This window comes from Salvelinus sp. IW2-2015, linkage group LG4q.2 (assembly GCF_002910315.2).
Source record: "Salvelinus sp. IW2-2015 linkage group LG4q.2, ASM291031v2, whole genome shotgun sequence".
Lineage (NCBI taxonomy): Eukaryota > Metazoa > Chordata > Actinopteri > Salmoniformes > Salmonidae > Salvelinus > Salvelinus sp. IW2-2015.
The window spans coordinates 28,421,109-28,444,142 of NC_036843.1; the positions used below are offsets into that span (position 1 = coordinate 28,421,109).

Sequence of the window (23,034 nt, forward strand, 5' to 3'; positions counted from 1 at the left end):
CCAGTCCAGGATGAGCAGTATACTTTTCCTTTCCAACATTTCACTTGAAAAAGACCAGAAAACCATTGTCCTTACATGGAGTTGGGGAGAAAGACAAGGCCACTTTCAAAACACCTCAATCCTAAAAAATGTCCTTATTTGCTTGATATGCATATCTAATAACAAATGATATTCCCAGAATCTATCTTCGAGTGAACCTCTACTCATTCTGTATGTGTAACAAAGAGTTGGCTACAGATCATTAAGTATTGGACCAAGTCACCACCCCACTAATCTCAGTTAACCCAGAGCAAAAATCTGGAGTCATTTGGTCAGATGTTTACGTAGTCAGTCTACAAGAGATGACCACCCCACCAAACCTGGTCCTATTCTCTATTGTATCCTCACTTCCAAACAGAGGAGTTGGCTACAGCACAGAGTGGACAAGCAGGCTAACCCAACCAACCACACTGTTCACCTTTGGGACGCAATTCAAACAGCTAGGGTTCAGTAATAATATGAATGTGTTTATTTTGTCCATTGGGAGAATGACAGGGGCATTTCCCAGCTCTGTGTTTGGCAGTATGATAGTCAGCACCTGTAGCCGTCTCTCTGGTTCAGTCTTCCTGAGGGTCCCTGGTACTGACCAACAGAGGCTCGTGTTCAGTTGGAGAGACGTTCTAGAATGCACGATTTGATTTGAAATTAAAGTTTGTTGTGGCCTGTATTCATGAAACATCTCAAAGTAGGATTGATGATCTAGGATCAGTTTTTAAGATCATTATGAACAACATTGACATGGAGGACCTGGTCCTAGATCAGCACTCCTACTCAGAGATGCTTTATTAATACGGGCCCTGGACTGTGTATAATTGGTCTTGTCGTTGTATCCAATCCGTCTGTTTTTCCTCTAGTTTAGTCCTCTGCCTTGGCCTCCATCTCTCCATCCTCATCATCTCCGTCCACTTCAGCGTTCTCTCTCTCCAGTCGCTCCAGCTGGCGTGCCAGCTCTGTCTCATCGGTGTCTGTCACAACCTTCGCCTGGAGGGGAAGAAAACACACAGGAAGACAAACAAATTGACATTAAAAGCGCTATGTCCTGAACCTTCTTGACGTTTTTAATGCTGTTTTAATGTGGTATCTCTGGTAAGTAAGATTTCCAATGTATTTATTACATACAGTTGTGGCCAAATATATTGGCACTCTTTCAGATTTCTTAAATAATTCGCTATTTATTTTCAAACAAGTTGAAATTGAAAACAAGTACCATCTCCGGGGTGATAATTTTACCCATGCCATTTGTTTTTATTTTCTCTATTTCAATTGTAAACTTAAGTTTACAATTAAATTGGTTATGCAATGTTGAAAAGCCAATAAGATGTGGCGACCACCAATTCTTTTTCAATTTCAAATTATTTTAGAGTAAATAGATTATTATTTATGAAAAGTACAAGAGTGACAGTATATTTGGCCACAACTGTATGGCAGGGGTTTCAAGAACGTTTACATGAAACCTCCACCACCCCACCTCAACCAAGCTTGGTCTTTTCCATTTTCCCTCGCTTCCTGTAGTATCAAAAGACAGCAAAAAATATTTCAGCTGCAAATTGGACAATAAAGTTGCATTCTATTGCACCGACCTCCATCTGYATGTTGAAGACTCCTCTCTTCTCCTCGATCTTTTCTTTGATGGCAGCCATGGCCTGGTTGAGGACAGAGAGCCCCTCCGTGCGCTCCAGCGTGGTGGTAGTCATGACATAGCGCGGCGGCGCTATCAGATTAATCTGTCAGAGAGCAGAAGACAGGTTTAGAGGGGATAAATCATGTGTTGGACTATGTTGTTGTGATACAGACGTTTTCCCGGACACAGATTAAGCCCAGTCTTGGACTAGAAGTCACTTTTAATTAATGCTTTTTTAGTCTAGGACTATACTATGTCTAATCTGGGTTCAGAAAAACAGACTGTTGAGGAGTGTTTGTTGTTGTTATTGACCTTGATGGGCATGGCCTCTGTGGAGCAGCCTAGCCCCGCCCTCAATGCTTCTTTGACAGCATCAATGCCTTCGTAGCCATAGCAGGCCACCTCAATGTCTGAGGGAGAGACGTGTTAGTAATATGTTAGAATAATATTTTATTCTATCATACTATATCAAAACTCATCAAGCTACTGCTATGTAAATGATGTACAAGTACACAGGTAAGCTTTAGGTGTACTGTACAGCATGTACATACCTGCCCTGATTTTGACAGCCTGTGGTGTGAGTCTTCTGTTGATGTTGTCAATGAGCACAGCCTTCTCCTCCTCTGTCAGGTCCAGACAATCTAAAATGGCTGGGTCCCTGTGGGCCAAAACAGACAGTCCTGGGACGTCCAGTGCAATAGCCAAATAATATGTCTATTGTTGTGGGAGAAATGGATCTAGTCTAGAACCATTTTCTTCCATTTCTAGTTACAGAACGTTGCTGTTTTCAACACATTGGAACTAGGAATGAAAATAATTTTGTGGATCTCAACAAGAGAATCCCCTCCACCAGCCCGGACCAGGATGTCAGTACTCACGCCACAGCCTGTTTAAAGACATCATAGGCTCCGTATCCAGGCCTCTTGTACTTCTCATCAAACACCCAGGCAGTGCGCGTGAACAGGCTCTCCAGCTGCTCCTCCTTAGTGTACTCCAGAACTTCAGCCACATGCCTCAATATGCTGTATACCTGTCATAGTCATATCAATAATAATACATATTTATATTGCATTTTTCAAGGACCCAAGGTCGCTCATGACAGAAGACACACAGGTCTAAGTTTACCGGCAGAAATATTTGAGTATATATATATAATTTGACAACACATTTAAAAGTACTATAATATAACATAACCAGCCCTTCTAAATTTTCAGCCCAATGCACAAGATGACATTGTACTAGCTGGTAGAGGTATTACACTATGAACATGGAGATGATGTGAGGACTTAGACAACATACCGTTTTGGATTTGGTGAATTTGTCTTCACACTTGATTGCCTCCTCGGGTGAAACTCTTCTCTTGGACAGATCAATGTAGCCTAGAGAGAGAGAGAGTAGGGAAATTAACCATCAGTCCTTGGGACCAGGCTACAAAACAAGCCATCACATCCACATAGACAGGACTCTTCCTCTCACCTTTCTCCTTGTCCACTCGGATGACGACCACACACTCGTTGCGTCCGATCCTGATGAGTTTGTTGATGGAGCGGATACGTCTGCGAGACAACTCGCTCAGCAGGATCATGCCTTCGATGTTGTTGTACTCTAACAGGCTAACGTAGGCGCCCATCTCTGCGATGGAGCGCACGTTGACCATCACCACATCTTCCACCTCTGGAAACCTGTGCTGGTAGAATCTACAGCTGAATGACGGCATTCTTCACTCTGTGTGGACGAGAGGAGACCATAAAGTACATTGCAGAGGATAGTAGCTAGTTATTGTATTCTCATTCTGCCTGTAGCCACTACCCTATGTCATTATGCCATCTCCGAGGTCTGGTCTTTATGGCACAGGCGGTAATGCTTGAAAGAGGCAGACCATTAACGTTATACAGCAAATGATCATAAACAGAACTTGTAGCTGAACTAGAAGCTAGCTAACTAACCGATGAGCATATGCTAACTTGTACGAAGACAACTTGCTAGTTACAGTAGCAAGCAAGTTGTCCTTATACAACTTAGCTAACTAACCTATGAGCATATGCTAACTTCTAGTTCAGCTACAAGTTCTGTCTGAAGGACTTTCAGCTAGATTTTTTTTTTGGTATTATTTGTTAGTTAGCCCCATCAGCTAGCTACTGATAATGTATAGTAGAGGATCAGCTGGATAGGATAGCCAGATGAATATGCTAGCTAGCTAACGCCGCTTTGCTGAGTCTCATGGCTTCATCACCAGTCATTCATTCATTCAGAACATAATGACACTCAAACGTTAAGTACTCACCTTAAAGCTACAGATATATCCAAATCTTGATATTGAACTATATATTTAAGTTGTTACATTAAAATTGTAATTTCAAAAAGTAACAATTTCGAAGATCGAATTTAACTATTTCATCAGCATGCGCGAACATGCGATCTGACCCGGAAGCGGAACTGGAAACCTTCAAAAACATTTTTACCATCGATATTTCTTTCTGATAGTGTTTCCACCTAAATTAGTAGTCTTCCTTTTCCCCACAAGGTGTCGCTCTGAGTGTTTTGAAGCAAGTTCATAAATACTGGACATACTGGTAGATCGATTACTCTTTCACATTGAGTTGACCACTTACATACAGTATTACACAATAAAAATGGCATGAACATAATTCAGAAAGGGGCTCCCGAGTGGCGCATCGGTCTAAGGCACTGCATCTCAGTGCTAGAGGTGTCACTAGACACCCTGTTTTGAATCCAGGTTGTATCACAACTGTCTGTGATCGGGAGTCCCATAGGGAGGGCGGCCCACAATTGGCCCAGCGTTGTCCGGGGTAGGTAGTCATTGTAAACTGACATGCCTAGTTAAATAAAGGTTAAATACAAAATGTTAGACATCCTCCAGTGATTTATGAACTTTTACTGTTGCAAAGTGATATCCCAAGTATAAATACAGTAAAGTACACACACTAAAGGGCAGACTTCAAGGAGTAGGGTATTCAAAGATTTGGTCTGATGTCATCTGCCTCCCTCCTTCCTTGAGGAACAATAGAGAACAAGAGGAAAGCCCCCCCCCTCCAGTGCTGGAGAAATTAAAGAACCAAACACTACTTCTATCAATCTGGTCTTTAATTCACATGAATAATTTCTACAAAAACAGATCTACAGAAATAAAAACAGTTTTTTTAATAATATAGTAACCTTACATTCAATAACTCTACTTCCAATTAACAGCTCAACATCTACACACGGTGTGTACTGCACAGACTGAAGAGATAACATAATGAATAATATTATATGGACAGGGATGACCTGATCCTAGATCAGTACTCCAACTCTGAGACACTGAATAAATCCATTTGTTACAAACTCCTCTGACTATGGCATACATGACAGAAGTAGTCAGAGGAGTTGGGTAGAACACAGATCTGGGATCAGGCTTGAATTGAGCGGGTCATGGAGACAGTACCAGCAGAACTCTACGTAAACCTCAGTTCTGGTTCCAGAAGCAATAGGGAGGGAAGGGTGGCAGAGTGATCATTCTACAAGTGCATTACTTTGTACATAATACATCAATTTTTAACATTACACATATATCAATGTCAAATATCTAGACACCACAATATCATCAATAATAACCCACATTAAAATGAAAATGCTGTTATAATATGTGAAACAGGTCTTTGTTAAGACTGTTTCCCCATTGTGTCTACTAGAGATAATACTTGCATGCATTTAAGTGAGTCCTGCCTCTGCGCGCTCACACACACACACGGGAGTGAGCTCCAACCCATGAACATACCATCACCACATGCAACAACAAACATACAAACAATTTTTATGAAATTGTAGGCTATTTTTTCCCCGTATTTAGGCTTATCGGTTCGTTCAAGTTCATTTCCCAGACCCATTTCAATAACAGCTCTGAAAACAAAAACACACATTTAAAATATCACCTGTGGTGAAAACCATCAGATTAACAATACAGCATAGATGGATCGTTCATAATGAATCTCAGTGAATTAGAAAATGCATTGATTTCAAACAAAGTATTGATAATTAAGATAATCCCACAGACAGCGGTGCTCAGATATTCTTTAGTGTTTTCTGTGAATAGAATAGTGCTGGTTACATTCACTATGGTTACACTCCTACAGAGTAGCACAGGAACTATGCATGATGAATACTGAGATAAAACAAAAGCTACCCCAGGGGGGTTTAGTGTCAAAACTTTTAAACACCTCTAATAATCTTTCTTCATTATCATCAATGTTGGTTTAAATCCTGTGATTCTGGACAGGACAGTTTTTTGTATTTAGTTATGACCAGGGGTATATTATTTACGCCGATTCTGTTGTAAAATGTTTAGTCCGTTGCAAAGCATTTAGCAACAGAAACCATTTACTACAAACGGAAAACGCTTTGTAACGACAAAATGTCTATTGCACAAATTCAGGTAGGTCCCTCCCCATTTAGTACCATTTGCTTCAGTTTGGTTCTTAAAACGGTAAATGGTTTCTGTTGCAAAATGTAATAAATACACCCTATAGTGCTGGGTAGAGGTGAGAGGTGGGGTTAGGGCTAGTTTATTATCCTCTAGTACTGAGCCGATCCAAAATGAGCAGAACTGGCCTGATTACGACCCACCATAGTTTCTGAGACCATGCTGGAGGGACAATGTGAAAAGAAAATATCAGAGCCAGCACAGTAGTGTTGATTGGCACGATAGTTTGAAAAGGGTATAAAGCAAGTAGATTAGAATGAGGCAGTGACTCTTAAGCACCTCTCAGAACTAATTATTGTGATGTCAAAACACCAGTTAGATAAACCTCCAGCATTGTGCTGTGCTGTAGGGTAGTGCTGACTTGGGTTCAAATAGCATTTGAAATAATTGAAATACTTTCAGGTTTTGCTTTCATCTACCTGGAGTGCCAGATGGCGGTAGGGTTTGCACTTGTGGGACTATTCTATTGTTCAATCAAGCACAGCTAAAGTATTAGAAATGATTCAAATTGTATTTGAACCCAGGGCTGCTGCAGTGGAAAGAGATCCCAGATGCTGAGATAATGTAATCCTACACCTGGGTGTTATCACCTCACAGATAGTTTCATTGGGTGAACAAATCCCATCCATGATGATACTTGTAGTAGCCTAATCCCATTCCCATCTGCTATGTTAGAGATCAGAGGCACCTTACTGCCAACACTCAAGACTATGGCTGAGTGATGTCAGTTCGACATTAGAGAACACACACACACCTGACCTCACACACAGACAGAGCATGGGTACAACAACCTCTGTGTAGGAGAGACATTCACTGACTGGATAATAATATGTCATACATAGAAGCTATGGGTTCTTCTTCTCATCTTTGAAAACTTATTTAAAATACAATATATTTACAATTATAAATAATTATCAAAAGGATAGAAGCATTAATTATATTTCTGCCACAAGTGCCAAGTCTTTACATACTTCTTACCTGGAATGTGAATAGTTAATTTAGTGAAGAGAAATACAGAAACAAAAAAGGGGAAAAAAGGACAAATTATCAGAGCAAAATAACTGAAATGAATTTCCCCAGGTAGTCTCAGAAGTGAATAGAAGAGTTCAGTTCAGCATAATAGTGATAAGCTGTAAATGTTTCATTCATCTTCAGCTTGTGGTGATTGAGGATCTACCTCCAGTCTCACACAGTGATTGTGGTTGGAGAATTGAAACAAGACAAATCTTCAGCGGTGTGTGTGTGTCAGGTAGGGCCCTATCCATTTTGTTTTTCCAGATTTCCGTTTCCCCTTGTTTTTTCAGGTTTTCACTCTCAAAATCACACTTTTAAAATAGAAAACAACTAAATTGGATGTTCTAAGTCCACAACAATGCGCAAACCACATCGAGAGACCCCTTTTGATGTCTAGGATTTTTTTTTTTTTTATGTTTATTTTCAGGTGTAGTTACCCTTTAATTCCAGTGCTAGCAAGAGGCTGTTGTTTAGCAGTGTTTTTGTACACAAATACCCACTGGATTGATGCAAATAATATAATTCTGCTAGGTCAGCATAGGCTACTTTATAGTTAACATTTAACTGAAGGTTTTTGTGAAAGCCTTTCCATCTACTAGAAGACTTTTCATTAGCATCATCGCTAACGGCTACACAAAGTGGTAAACGCACGCACTGCACATACAGACGAGGAATTCTCTTTGCTTATTCAGAAACTCGCAGGAAATAAGAATCACTGATGCATTCTGTTCATGTCTTATGATAAACTTGGGAAAATGAATACATTTTCAATACATTTAGTTGATTGCCTACAAAGTTCAATAAATGTTAGCATATTGAATTATGTTTCAATGTATTGATTTCTGTGATTCCGTTCACTTTCTGTGCATTGCAGATTTTACAGGGCTCTAGTCAGGGTTAGCACTGTGGGTGTGTTATACTGCCCCGGCCCTTAGCGTAGCCAGGAGGAGGGGACCCATTGTGGCTCTGTGTCCAGTTTGTTGATCAGCCTCAGCAGCTCCTGATAGGCCTTGTCCTGGTCTGTGTTCACGATGGCTGCATCAAACAGGTGGCCAAAGTTCTGCTCCATCTCACGGGCCTTCTCGATGATGTCACGCAGCTCCTCTGGCTGATGTAGAGAAAGGGTTGGGGATAAAAAAAAGGAACACTGAGCATGTTTCCCCAGGTTAGCTTGATGTTTTTCCTAGGCACTGTGCCTCGCTTGCTCTTTGGGGTTTTATGCTGGGTATCTGCAAAGCACTGACAACTGCTGATGTAAAAAGGGCTTCATAAAATACATTTGAATAATGATTGATTGCTAGATGTCAAGTGGATGAGCTTGACCAAGGCTTAGTAAACCAACCTTACTGACAGACAGGACCCTTCGGGGTCAAAACGATGGAGAAAACAGATGTGGTGTTCGAAGGATTCACTACCTTTGGGTTCTTGCTCTCTTTGGTCAGGAGGGCTCGCAACCGTTCTTGGGAGGGAGGAGCGATGAAGATAATGTAAGGCTTCAGATCCGAGCTACGCAGAGTCTTCAACGACTGGAGAGAGGGAGAGAACTCCCAGTCAGACACGGCAGCAACATAGACAACTTATGTTCTCTTATAATACCTCTTCTTTTCCCTCTCTGTCTGTCCTCCTCTCCCTCTCAACTCTCTATATTATTTCCTTCCCCCCCTCCCTCAGCCTCTCCCCCTCACCTGTGTGTGCAGACAGAGCAGGCAGATCTTGCCCGTGTTGATGAGTTGGCGGACAGAGTCGGTGCTGGTTCCGTACAGGTTCTTCTCAAACTCTCCCGACTCAATGAACTTCCCCGCAGTGGCGTCCATGTCAAAGGCCTGGCGGGAGACAAAGTGGTAGTCTCTCCCACTCACCTCCACATCACGCRTGTTCCGCGTCGTGTCTGGAATGAGCAAAAATAAAACACATGATCAACATTTTTATTGCTTAAAAAAAAAACAAGAACAGGACAGAGGAAGGGATACAACAGACATTGACTGAAAAATCATATCTGGAATGAATACAAATGATCAAATTCTATACCCTCCAAATGTGTTGAGGAATATTAACTCCCTACAGCACAAAGACATTCTCATTGACCAGATGGTTTGCCCCTAAAACATCTAGAATCTTTACTACCTAGTACAAGGGATGCACAATATATCGGTAAACATATCATAATCGGATGATATTAGCTAAAAATGCCAACAACGGTATGGGCCCGATGTCTAGTTTAACGCCGATGTGCAAACCCGATGTCAAAGCTGATGTGCATACCTATATAATGTACAGTTAAAGTCAGAAGTTTACATACACTTAGGTTGGAGTCATTAAAACTTGTTTTTCAACCACTCCACAAATGTCTTGTTAACAAACTATAGTTTTGGCAAGTCGGTTAGGACATCTACTTTGTGCATGACACAAGTAATTTTTCCAAAAATTGCTTACAGAGATTATTTCACCTTCACCTTCACCCTATAATTCCAGTGGGTCAGAAGTTTACATACACTAAGCTGACTGTGCCTATAAACAGCTTGGAAAATTCCAGAAAATGATGTCATGGCTTTAGAAGCTTCTGATAGGCTAATTGACATCATTTGGGTCAATTGGAGGTGTACCTGTGGATGTATTTCAAGGCCTACCTTCAAACTCAGTGCCTCTTTGCTTGACATCATGGGAAAATCAAAAGAAATCAGCCCAAAACTGAGATTTTTTTGTTGTTGTAGACCTCCACAAGTCTGGTTCATCCTTGGGAGCAATTTCCAAAGCCCTCAAGGTACCACGTTCCTCTGTTTAAACAATAGTACGTAAGTATGAACACCATGGGACCACGCAGCCGTCATATCGCTCCGGAAGGAGACATGTTCTGTCTCCTAGAGATGGACGTACTTTGGTGCGAAAAGTGCAAATCAATCCCATCAATCCCAGAACAGCAGCAAACCTTGTGAAGATGCTGGAGGAAACCGGTACAAAAGTATCTATATCCACAGTAAAACGAGTCCTATATCGACATAACCTGAAAGGCCYCTCAGCAAGGAAGAAGCCACTGCTCCAAAACCACCATAAAAAAGCCAGACTACTGTTTGCAACTGCACATTGGGACAAAGAGCATACATTTTTGGATAAATGTCCTCTGGTCTGAAGAAACAAAAATAGAACTGTTTGGTCATAATGACCATTGTTATTTTTGGAGGAAAAAGGGGGAGGCTTGCAAGCCGAAAAACACTATCCCAACCGTGAAGCATGGGGGTGGCAGCATCATGTTGTGGGGGTGCTTTGCTGCAGGAGGGACTGGTGCACTTCACAAAATAGATGGCATCGTGAGGAATGAAAATTATGTGGATATATTGAAGCAACATCTCAAGACATCAGTCAGGAAGTTAAAGCTTGGTCGCAAATGGGCCTTCCAAATGGACAATGACCCCAAGCATACTTCCAAAGTAGTGGCAAAATGGCTTAAGGACAACAAAGTGAAGGTATTGGAGTGCCCATCACAAAGCCCTGACCTAAATCCTATTGAAAATTTGTGGCCAGAACTGAAAAAGCATGTGCGAGCAAGGAGACCTACAAACCTGACTCAGTTACACCAGCTCTGTCAGGGGGAATGGGCCAAAATTCACCCAACTTATTGTGGGAAGCTTGTGGAAGGCTACCCGAAATGTTTGACCTAAGTTAAACAATTTAAAGGCAATGCTACCAAATACTAATTGAGTGTATGTAAACTTCTGACCCACTGGGAATGTGATGAAAGAAATAAAAGCTGAAACAAATCATTCTCTACTATTATTCTAACATTTCACATTCTTAAAGTGGTGATCCTAACTGACCTAAGACAGGGAATTTTTACTAGGATTAAATGTCAGGAATTGTGAAAAACTGAGTTTAAATGTATATGTAAACTTCAGATTTCAACTGTAGGTACATGACGCCATGTAAAATTTTGCTCTACACGTGCAACACAGCATTCCTAACCTAGCCTACCCAGCATGTCTACAGTGTTGATCGAGTAATCAACAAGTCGAGCAGTCATTTGAAAGAATAAGATAATTTCAGCAAGACAACTCAAAGGCGAAATCCATTGACGCCAAGAGAATGGAATTCATTGCTCTTGATAATCAACCGTTCTCTGTCGTTGGTGATGTTGGTTTTCGTGACTGGTCGAGCCCCGGTACACATTAACATAACCAAGTGAGCTATTTTTCAAATGTTGCCTTACCAAGTTATACAGTAATAACTACACGACATACTATGGAAGGCCATTTGGGTCTTTGCGTGTCAAAAAATATATTTGACGAGTTAAATAAGCTTTTAATTTGCACAGTTCTATTATAGAATGTTTTGAACTTGCACGTGCAAGCCAAGCCACCACTACCATCAGTAGCACTGTCAAAGCTGTACAAAAACGTCTGCAAACAAGCAACCACGAACAATGTGTTTACAATACCGCGTTGGTAATAAAGTATTATTTGTTCGACCACAAACGTCTGGGGTAGCTAGCTAGCTTTAGCTTGTGTGAGGGTTGAAAATATGCTTGGTCTATAATGGGGGTGTCTGTGTGTGCTGGAAGTAACATTTTGCAACATATGGTGTGACTAGCGGGAAGGCTGTGGTTAACCTTGAGTGGGAACAGTATGTTAAATGAGGACACATACATAGAAAAGAATGTTGCAAGGCGGGAACAGTATGTTGAGCTATTGACACATGCATAGAAAACAATGAGGTAATCTGCAACGCCGGACAGCTGGAGCGCCTGGGGGCTGGGACCAGCCTGTGCGCCAACGATAGGCTGAGTAAGTCTAAACCACACTCAGCCTCTACTCTGACAGGCCAGCTCAGAAGCGGGAACTACCTCTGTCAGAAGTATTTTAGAAGAACTTTGTCAGGAAACAAGTCAGTTCTCTGTTCTGCCCTGCGTGGTGTTACAGTGAACCCGTATATACGAAAATTGCATTTACCATTTATTGCTTGAATTTAATAAAAGTACTTATAGTATATTCAGTAACTTTGCATCACATTTTATCCTGATACCAGATTTGATTGACGCAACCCTAACACTTGGTACCTAGGTAGCACCAATACAACCAGCCTGAAAACAATGACCAGTAGAAACTGCAGTCATTTTTACTATCCTTAGCAATGATTTAGGAATTCTTGTGAATAAGTATTAGCTAGGTAGCCACTTGTTGTTCACCTATTGAAATTGAACAGTTCATGAAAATAAATAGCTAGCCAGCCCAAAGCTAACGTTATAAGCAGCCAGCTAGCTGGCTAGTGAGGCTCGACCGGACAGGGTTATGTGTTGTGAAGCTAGCCACAATAAGGATTAGGCACAATAGTGGAATTTGCATAAAAGTACCCCTTTGAAAGTAATGCAGAAGGTTACAATTGGTGGAATCATGCCATATTTAGACTAGATAGGTTGAAATGTGAAATGGGTAACAGTCTACCCGGTGACACCCACAGAACACAACTGTTAAGAGTTGTAGCTCTTATCGCGGGACTGTGACATCACCTCCCCAGTCAGCCTATTGTGTGTATTGACATTCATATTGCACTGTATAGCTTTACCTGAGGATTGGGGAGCAATGAAATGGGGTATCAGTCTACTCAATACTCCTCCTCAGAGTTATCAGACCCAAACATCCATGCAGTATTGTTTTTCCTTGGGAATAGTGTTCAATACACATAGGTTGACAATAAATGTGTCTCAATTCACAGTTGTTTCAGAGTCCCGCAATAAGAGCTACGATGCTAATGTTCTCTGGGTGTCACTGATCCACAAACCATAAGTAAGGCTGTACAGTGAAATAAGTATACTCCCAAAGAAATTCTAAAGTATAATACATTCAGTGTGATTTAAACAGATTTGTCAAATTAACAAATTATTGTCTTTTGTTGATTTTATATAACATTCCAACCTCATTTAGCATGATCTATTCAATTATGGCATAATTCTACTATTCGTATTAATTTGCATCACCGTCAATGACAAACGTATTTTGAAGGCTAACCGCAAAGTCCACTATTGTGGCTAATCCTTATTGTGGCTAGCTTCACATAGATGGGTCCGACCATTATTTTAGATGACACCTAGCTATATATTTAGCTAGCTAACTATAAGCTACTGAAACAGATTTGTCATTTTGCTATGTTTTTGGGGAAGAACATTGTTTGCATCCATTAGTTAGCTAGCTTTTTTTTCTCTTATGACCAGCACTGTAGGTGCGCGAGACAACTTTACCAGCGTCATAGCATACGTATCAATGAATCGTTGTGACATATGAAATACGAGTGATGATGTAATCAATGTGTAATAACTACATACAAAATGTATGAAGGAGTTAAATTATTATGTGATGTGCAGTCATATTCAGGTCCTGATTGGTCAACAAGCTTACTTGACACATCATAGTGTTATTTGACGTGCATCTTTCTTGACACGCAAAGACCCAAACGGCATTTCATAGAAATCCTGGTTGAGAATGAAACGACTGAACAACGAAACAGCACAGCAAGTAAGTGAAAGAAATAGGTTTTGATTATGTTTTACTGGTAATGGGGACATACGTAAATGCTAACAAAATAACTTTTTGGTCAGTGTGGTGTGTGTGTGTGTAACCTTTATTTAACAAGGCAAGTCAGTTAAGAACAAATTCTTATTTACAATGACAGCCTACCCCAGCCAAACCCGGACGACGTTGGCACAATTGTGCGCCACCCTATGGGACTCCCAATCACGGCCAGATGTGATACAGCCTGGATTCGAACCAGGGACTGTAGTGACACCTCTTGCACTGAGATGCAGTGCCTTAGACTACTGCGTCCATGTGTGTGTTAACTATTTAACTGTACTAGAATGCTTAAAAGGCCACTCAAATTTTAAATGTCGGTATCAGGTTTTTTTGTCAAGGAAAATATCGGATATCGTATCGGCCAAAAATGTCATATGAGTGCATCATTACCTAGTACCCATTGTCTGGCGTCAGATGGTGTCACTCCTACGCAAAGCTCGTCCCTCAGTCGTCGCAGTACCTGACGTTCGACAATGGACTAGTACCTACATAGATCAGCCTGATAATACATGTACAGTGAATAAGTCCAAGAGAGAGTTTGAGGAAAGCCTTCAGGGAGCACCGAGGTGTGCAGTTCAAGGGGAAAGTTCACTCCTGAAAATAAACTTTGATCAATTTGACACTTACGTGGGACAGCTCCCCCAAATCTGTCTGGCTGGCTGGACAGCAGTCTCTGTCTCAAGTCGTTCTGCCCACAGTTGGGAGGACCAATCAGGGCGATGGGTCGCTTTCGATTGGCTGGCTGGTGGTAGAGCGCCATCTCCTCATAGGTCAGGATCTCCTCACTGTCGTTGTCTGGGGAGCAGCCAGAGATACAGACAAAACAGGAACAAGACAGTTTTAGTTCAATTTCAAACACTATTCCTATCTTGGTATAATGAAAAAGACTTGAGCCTGAGAAAGGCCTCTAGCTGAAACGTCAACATTTATCCTGTTCTTGTCATTTCTTCTACTATATCTTGGGGTCATTCCAACCACAGTCCATTACAGAGAAAATACAAACTTTCCTAGTATATCGTCTTTTGGCTAAAGCAAGTGATCTCTCTTTCTCAGGCCTAAGACTACTAGGGCTATTTTTTGCTCAGGTTATACATTTACATTTAAGTCATTTAGCAGACGCTCTTATCCAGAGCGACTTACAAATTGGTGCATTCACCTTATATCCAGTGGAACAACCACTTTACAATATAAAATAGTAACCCGGGGTATTAGAGATATGAGTAACAGTCAATAGTGATAAGGGAAGAGTAAGTGTGAATAACTTCACATGCATAATGCATAAGCATTAAAACAAGCACATTCCAGAACCAGAGACAAACAGCCCCTCCAGCAACCAGTACTCATATTCACCAAGAGTTTCAGAGTAGTAGTGCTGATCTAGGATCAGGTCCTCCGTGCCCAATATAATCTCATACACTATGATCTAAAATACAAAACTGATCCTAGATCAGTACTCCTACTCTGAGACACTGAATACGGGCCCAGGGTACCCACATAGGGTCATTCTACACCAGTCTGCAAACATCTCTGCTACAGCACTACTACCACGTTCTACTTCCAGCCATCTGGTCCATAGGGAGTGGGACTAAGAGACTACGCACCAGCCATCCTAAACTGCAATCAAATAACTGCACGACACCTGCAATATTCACTGAGTGTACAAAACATTACTAACATCTTCCTAATATTGAGTTGCACCCCCTTTTGCCCTCAGAATAGCCTCAGTTGGTCGGACTCTACAAGGTGTCAAAAGCATTCCACAGGGATGTTGACTCCAATGCTTCCCACAGTTGTGTCAACTTGGCTGGATGTCCTTAGGGTGGTGGACCATTCTTGATACACACAGGAAACTGTTGAGCATTAAAAAGCCAGCAGCGTTTCAATTCTTGACACAAACCGGTGTGCCTGGCACCTACTGTCATACTCCTTCCAAAAGGCACTTAAATATTTTGTCTGACCCATTAGGGTAAGAATGGCACACATACACAATCCATGTCTCAAGGCTTCAAAATCCTTCTTTAACCTGTCTCCTCCCCTTCATCTACACTGATTTGAAGTGGATTTAACAAGTGACATCAATAAGGGATCATAAAATTCACCTGGTCAGTCTGTCATGGAAAAAGCATGGGTGTGTGTAAATGTACTTGGTGAATTCTTCTGAGCTGGCTTTACCATCATTCTGCTTGACGTTGTAAAGGAGCTTCTTCCTCTTCTTCTTGTTCTTCTTAGCACACCACAGCTTTCCCGACTTCTCAGGCTCTTTATCCTCTTCTATGGTCTGCTTCATGGCCTCTCTCTGCTGCTGGAAGCTCTTGCCTGCATTCACAAAGAGAAGAGATGTTGTTAAACACGGTCTGATAACCTACATTAATGACCTGAAACTGGTCCAGTTTGTTGAGGCATTTTATTTATCCTTTAATTAACCAGAAAAGTCACATTCAGATTGACATATTTTTTTCAAGTCAGACCTGGCCAAGAAAGCAACACACACAAAAGTAAAAACTGCAAATAGCATAAGATAACTTTCAGAGGTTTCCAAGCAAAGTTCTCCTTAACAGTCCTTCAATCTGTGTAGAGGCTGGGTAGCGTACCTGGTACTAGCCCGGCCAGGGGCTGGTTTGGGTCAGGGTAGCGTACCTGGTACTAGCCCGGCCAGGGGCTGGTTTGGGTCAGGTAGCGACCTGGGTACTCAGCCGGCCAGGGGCTGTTGGGGTCAGGGTAGCGTACCTGGTACTAGCCCGGCCAGGGGCTGGTTTGGGTCAGGGTAGCGTACCTGGTACTAGCCCGCCAGGGCTGGTTGGGGTCAGGGTAGCGTACTGGTACTAGCCCGGCCAGGGGCTGGTTGGGTCAGGGTAGCGTACCTGGTACTAGCCCGCCAGGGGCTGGTTTGGGTCAGGGTAGCGTACCTGGTACAGCCCGGCCAGGGGTGGTTTGGGTCAGGGTAGCGTACCTGGTACTAGCCCGGCCAGGGCTGGTTGCCTGTCTCCGTCCCTGTAGGCCTGCCACCAGTTGGGTCATCCTGGCTAATGATGTGGAGGATATCTCCTTCTGAAGCACAGGCCCAGTTCCCTGCACGGCACGTCGGGTCATCAGACGGGTCGTAGTCAAAGTGAGCCTTCACATGGACCTGGTGGAAAAGAGGACACAAGACATTACCTTAGTTTTTCTAGTTAATCTATACTGTATATTCTAGAATTACATTAAGATTCACATTTGTAAATATGGTCATGTAGCAGATGCTCTAATAAGCATTAAGGCCCGAGAAGGTCTGTTATATTTGCCATATACCACAAACCCCGAGGGGCCTTATTGCTATTATAAACTGGTTACCAAGTAATTAGAGCAGTAAAAAATAAATGTTTGTCATACTATCTGATATATCCATGGCTGTCAGCCAATCAGTATTCTGGGCTCGAACCACCCAGTTTAATCCAAACAATGTAGTGTTCATAAGGACATATTCAGTATGTGGTGGCCCATGTGGGAATCAAAGCAACATTGGCTATGGGTCAGAACCATGCTGTCCAACCACTAAGAACCATTGGAACTTGGAACAGTGTGATTGCTACAGATAGACGGACATCACAGCTGAGAGGAGAGGTGTCGGAGATGGAGATGTGTCTGTACTCACCAGTCTCTGATGGGTGGGGGTTTGGTCTGTACTCACCACAGTCTCTGATGGGCGGGGGTTGGTCTGTACTCACCACAGTCTCTGATGGCGGGGGTTTGGTCTGTAACTCACCACAGTCTCTGATGGGCGGGGGTTTGGTCTGTACTCACCAACAGTCTCTTGATGGGCGGGGGTTTGGTCTGTACTCACACAGTCTCTGATGGCGGGGGTTGGTCTGTACTCACCACAGTCTCTGATGGCGGGGGTTTGGTCTGTACTCACCAACAGTCTCTGATGGGCGGGGGTTTGGTCTGTACTCACCACATCTCTGATGGGTGGGGTGTTGGTCTGTCCACCCACAGTCTCTGTGGGCGGGGGTTTGGTCTGTACTGCATCACAGTCTCTGATGGGCGGGGGTTTGGTCTGTACTCACCACAGTCTCTGATGGGCGGGTTTGGTCTGTACTCACCACAGTCTCTGATGGGCGGGGGTTTGGTCTGTACTCACCACAGTCTCTGATGGGCGGGTTTGTTCTGTACTCACCACAGTCACTCTGATGGGCGGGTTTGGTCTGTACCACCACAGTCTCTGATGGCGGGGTTTGGTCTGTATCACCACAGTCTCTGATGGGCGGGGTTTGGTCTGTACTCACCACAGTCTCTGATGGCGGGTTTTGGTCTGTACTCACCACAGTCTCTGATGGTGGGGTTTGGTCTGTACTCACCACAGTCTCTGATGGGGGGGTTTGGTCTGTACTCACCACAGTCTCTGATGGGCGGGGTTTGGTCTGTACTCACCACTAGTCCTCTGTGGGGGGGGGTTTGGTCTGTACTCACCACAGTCTCTGATGGGTGGGGTTTTGGTCTGTACTCACCACAGTCTCTGATGGGTGGGGGTTTGGTCTGTACTCACCACAGTCTCTTTGATGGGCGGGGGTTTGGTCTGTACTCACCACAGTCTCTTTGATGGGTGGGGGTTTGTTCTGTGAGCTGGGGATAAGGATGAAGGTCAGGGTGCCGTGCATTTCGGCCAGGATGTCGAAGACCTCGTTGACGTCCTTCCCTCTGATCTCCACTCCGTTGATCTCCAGAACCTCGTCTCCTTCATGCAGCAGCCCGCTGCGCTCCGCCGCCCCGCCCTTCACGATGCGGCTTATTACCACGGTATCCATGTCGTTACGCACTGTCGCACCCTGCCGCACATACACAGGGTGAGGAACAGAGGTTAGTGATAGATTCAGGAGGGATTCAACTTTTCTTATATGAGAGATGTCGGTTTTGTCTGAAAAGTGTACATTCATTCAAATGTATTTTATAAAGCCCTTTTTACATCAGCAGCTGTCAAAAAGTGCTATACAGAAACCCAGCCTAAAACCTATATACAAGCGGTCAAATCCTCGATTCCTCCCGTACTTGATTCGTCGCTACACTCTCAAAGCTCATTGGGGGGGATCCCGAAGGGAGGGACCTTGGCGCATCTCCTCCAATAAGCTTTGAGAGAGGAATTGAGAAAACAAAGACTGGAAGAACCGAGGATTTGACAGCTGGGACTTTTCAGACAGCCTATGTCTACTCATATGATGATTCATGACTGTTGGTGTGTTTTAAAGGAGTCTCTCTCACCAGTGGGATGTCCCTGGCCTTCTCCATGCGGACTATCTTGACAGTCTCCCCTCCCCACTGGGTGAGAGCCTCACAGGGGTCAGGGGTCAGGGGCTCCATCTGCATCTCCTGCTCCGCAACACAGTCATGGGCCAGAAGCACCGCCTGGGGAGGTACAGGGGACATAGGGTTAGCCTTACTGGGTTAACTAACCAGACTCTAGCTGCTAGAGTGTTGGATGCAGAGACACAGGTTAGACTGGCACACCAAGACACAGGTTAGACTGGCACACCAAGACACAGGTTAGACTGGCACACCAAGACACAGGTTAGACTGCACACAAGCACAGGCTTAGACTGCACACCAAGACACAGACTCCATACAGTCATGGGCCAGCAGTACCTACTGGGGAGGGACAGGGGACACAGGGGATGTGCTGGTCAGATTACTGGTTAACTAGACACTTTTATAGGAAACAACATCACTTCCACTCTCACCAAACAGTCACTGGCCAGCAGCACTGAAAGGCACAGAGAGCACAGTCATACATTCTGGGTTAACTACTAGCCTTTACAAATGCACACACACCAACTCAGCAGCGCTTGTGGTTAGTTTCCGGCCTGAGGTTGGAACGTAGGGTTCGATCCCCGTCGAGTCACACCTCTCTGCTTGCCAGTCAGCTTTAAGGAGATGGATTGGGGGTAAGGCCATGTGAAAGACTAGCATCATGTCTAGTGGTGTACTTCTACATCAAGCTGCCTCACTCTAAAAACAGGAGATATGCCCCTATGGGCGGTTCTGGCTCAGACAAGGCTTACTTGAAGATAACAATCAGACTTAGTAGGTTAACTTTCAGTGACTTGAAAGTAAACACAAAGGCAGATATAGCACATGAACGCACGCCATCCACACCCAAGAGACCTGTCTCTAACAGTACTGTAGTCATTACTTCCAGAGCACCCTTGCTATTCTTCTATTTCCTGCCCTGACCTTAGTCACTGCCTCGAGCCGCGACCACCCGGTACTCTACCCTGCCAGCCTAGAGACTGTTCTAGATGCTACCACCGGAACTCATACCCTGCCAGCTAAGAGACTGTTCTAGATGGCACCACACGGAACTCTACCTGCAGCCTAGAGACTGTTCTAGATGGCTACACACGGAACTCTACCCTGCAGCCTAGAGACTGTTTAGATGGCTCACCCGGTACTCTACCTGCCAGCCTAGAAGACTGTTCTAGATGGCTACCAACGGTACTCTACCTGCAGCCTAGAGACTGTTCTAGATGGCTACACACGGAACTCTACCCTGCAGCCTACGAGACTGTTTCTAGATGGCTACCACCCGGTACTCTACTGCAGCCTAGAGACTGTTCTAGATGGCTACCACACGGTACTCTACCCTGCAGCCTAGAGACTGTTCAGATGGCTACACACGGACCCTACCCTGCAGCCTAGAGACTGTTCTAGATGGCTACCACCGGAACTCTAACCTGCAGCTAGAGACTGTTCTAGATAGCTACACCCGCGACTACTACCCTGCCAGCTAGAGACTGTTCTAGATGGCTACCACACGTGAACTCTACCTGCAGCCTAGAGACTGTTCTTTAGATGGCTACACACGGAGACTCTACCTGCAGCTAGAGACTGTTCTAGATGGCTACCACCCGACTCTACCCTGCAGCCTAGAGACTGTTCTAGATGGCTACCACCCGGAACTCTACCTGCAGCCTAGAGACTGTTCTAGATGGCTACCACACGGAACTCTACCCTGCAGCCTAGAGACTGTTCTAGATGCTACCACCCGGTACTTACTCTGCAGCCTAGAGACTGTCTAGATGGCTACCACCGGTACTCTACCTGCAGCCTAGAGACTTGTTCTAGATGGCTACCACACGACTCTACCCTGCAGCCTAAGAACTGTTCTAGATGGCTACACACGCGAACTCTACCCTGCAGCCTGAGACTGTTCTAGATGGCTACACCCGGTACTCTACCCTGCAGCCTAGAGACTGTTCTAGATGGCTACCACCCGGTACTCTACCCTGCAGCCTAGAGACTGTTCTAGATGGCTACCACACGGAACTCTACCCTGCAGCCTAGAGACTGTTTAGATGGCTACCACACACTCTACCCTGCAGCCTAGAGACTGTTCTAGATGGCTACCACCCGCGTACTCTACCCTGCAGCCTAGAGACTGTTCTTAGATGCTACCACACGTACACTACCTGCAGCTAGAGACTGTTCTAGATGGCTACCACCCGGACTCTACCCTGCAGCCTAGAGACTGTTCTACATGCTACCACCGGACTCTACCTGCAGCTAGAGACTGTTCTAGATGGCTACCACCGGTCTCTACCCTGCAGCCTAGAGACTGTTCTAGTGGCTACCACCGGTACTCTACCTCAGCCTAGAGACTGTTCTAGATGGCTACCACACGGACTCTACCCTGCAGCCTAGAGACTGTCTAGATGGCTACACCCGGTACTCTACCTGCAGCCTAGAGACTGTTCTAGATGGCTACCACCCGGTACTCTACCCTGCAGCCTAGAGACTGTTCTAGATGGTACCCACCCGGTACTCTACCCTGCAGCCTAGAGACTGTTCTAGATGGCTACACACGGAACTCTACCCTGCAGCTAGAGACTGTTCTAGATGGCTACCACACCGCTACTCTACCCTGCAGCCCTAGAGACTGTCTAGATGGCTACCACACGCACTCTACCCGCAGCTAGAGACTGTTCTAGATGGCTACCACCCGGTACTCTACCCTGCAGCCTAGAGACTGTTCTAGATGGCTACCACCACGGTACTCTTACCCTGCAGCCTAGAGACTGTTCTAGATGGCTACCACCGGTACTCTACCTGCAGCCTAGAGACTGTTCTAGATGCTACCACCACGTACTCTACCCTGCAAGCTAGACTGTTCTAGATGGCTACCACCCGGTACTCTACCCTGCAGCCTAGAGACTGTTCTAGATGGCTACCACACGGTACTCTACCCTGCAGCCTAGAGACTGCTGTACATAGAGTCATGGAACACTGGTCACTTTAATAATGTTTACATGCTGTTTCACCCACTTTATATGTATATACTGTATTCTAGTCAAGGCCTAGTCATCCTATATTTATTTTCTAGATTATGTGTGTATTTTTATTACAAGGTGCTACTGCACTGTTGCACCTAGAAACACAAGCATTTCGCTGCACCTGCGATAACATCTGCAGATCTGTTTACGTGACCAATAAACTTTGATTTGATTCATGTGGAAGGAAGAAAATCCAGGAGGAGAAACATGATAAGAAACCTTCAGTAAGTAGTAACAGACTAACAGCCATATCATCCCCTGTGGAGAAAGGCCTGGTTAGTTACCTCACTAGGTCTACCTTCTTCCTCTCCTCCATCCTCCTGTGTGTTGGGTCATGTTCAGTAGGGCACACAGTAGCAAAACATTCAGGTAGTACCTCCCTTATCAATCTGTTTCAATCCGTCCCTCCCTACTGAACATGCACTGGTCTCAGAGGAGCAGCAGCATCACTGGCCTCCCGAGTGGCGCAGCGGTCTAAGGCACTGCATTGAAGTGCTAGAGACGTCATTAGAGACCCTGGTTTGATTCCAGGCTGTGTCACAACCGGCCGTGATCAGGAGTCCCAAAGGGTGGCGCACAATTGGTTCAGTGTTGTCCAGGTTAGGGGAGGGTTTGGCAGGGATAGGCCGTAATTGTAAATAAGAATTTGTTCTTAACGGACTTGCCTAGTTAAATCAAATAAAAAATAATTGTAGATGTGGGGAACAGAGACAAGTCTGAGTGTAAGGGAAAGGTAGAAGTGTACAGGGCTCAGGGGACGACAGCTTGGTCACATTGCAGAAGAAGTGTACAGGGAAAAGAGAGGGAGATTTTATTGACTATATGTTTGTTTTACTCCATGTGTAACTATGTGTTGTTGTATGTGTCGAACTGCTTTGCTTTATCTTGGCCAGGTCGCAATTGTAAATGAGAACGTGTTCTCAATTTGCCTACCTGGTTAAATAAAGGTTAAATAAAATAAATAAAATAAAAAAGATTCATAACATATCATACAAATTGCAACAAAAACATACATACAGATGTGGC

General features: G+C 44.1%; 2 protein-coding genes across 2 annotated transcripts in view; both read right to left on the minus strand.

Annotated features, from left to right (window-relative positions):
* Positions 1–493: 493 nt before the first annotated feature.
* On the minus strand, positions 494–4,081 carry LOC111963586 (eukaryotic translation initiation factor 2 subunit 1). The gene is made up of 8 exons (XM_023987130.2): positions 3,945–4,081; positions 3,137–3,385; positions 2,960–3,039; positions 2,539–2,690; positions 2,212–2,318; positions 1,973–2,070; positions 1,620–1,763; positions 494–1,020 (listed from the first exon to the last, which is right to left on the minus strand). Exons 2-8 carry the CDS (start codon positions 3,375–3,377, stop codon positions 895–897), a joined length of 948 nt encoding a protein of 315 aa, XP_023842898.1. The 5' UTR covers positions 3,378–3,385; positions 3,945–4,081; the 3' UTR covers positions 494–894.
* Positions 4,082–4,747: 666 nt separating this feature from the next.
* LOC111963587 (protein PALS1-like) overlaps positions 4,748–23,034 on the minus strand; it is a 39,246-nt gene continuing 20,959 nt past the window's right edge. The window contains 11 exon segments of the mRNA XM_023987131.2: positions 4,748–8,262; positions 8,570–8,680; positions 8,840–9,042; positions 14,339–14,506; positions 15,884–16,027; positions 16,662–16,727; positions 16,730–16,761; positions 16,763–16,793; positions 16,796–16,838; positions 18,274–18,513; positions 18,944–19,087. Of these exon segments, the coding sequence (XP_023842899.2) occupies positions 8,086–8,262; positions 8,570–8,680; positions 8,840–9,042; positions 14,339–14,506; positions 15,884–16,027; positions 16,662–16,727; positions 16,730–16,761; positions 16,763–16,793; positions 16,796–16,838; positions 18,274–18,513; positions 18,944–19,087 (1,359 nt within the window). The 3' untranslated portion in view covers positions 4,748–8,085.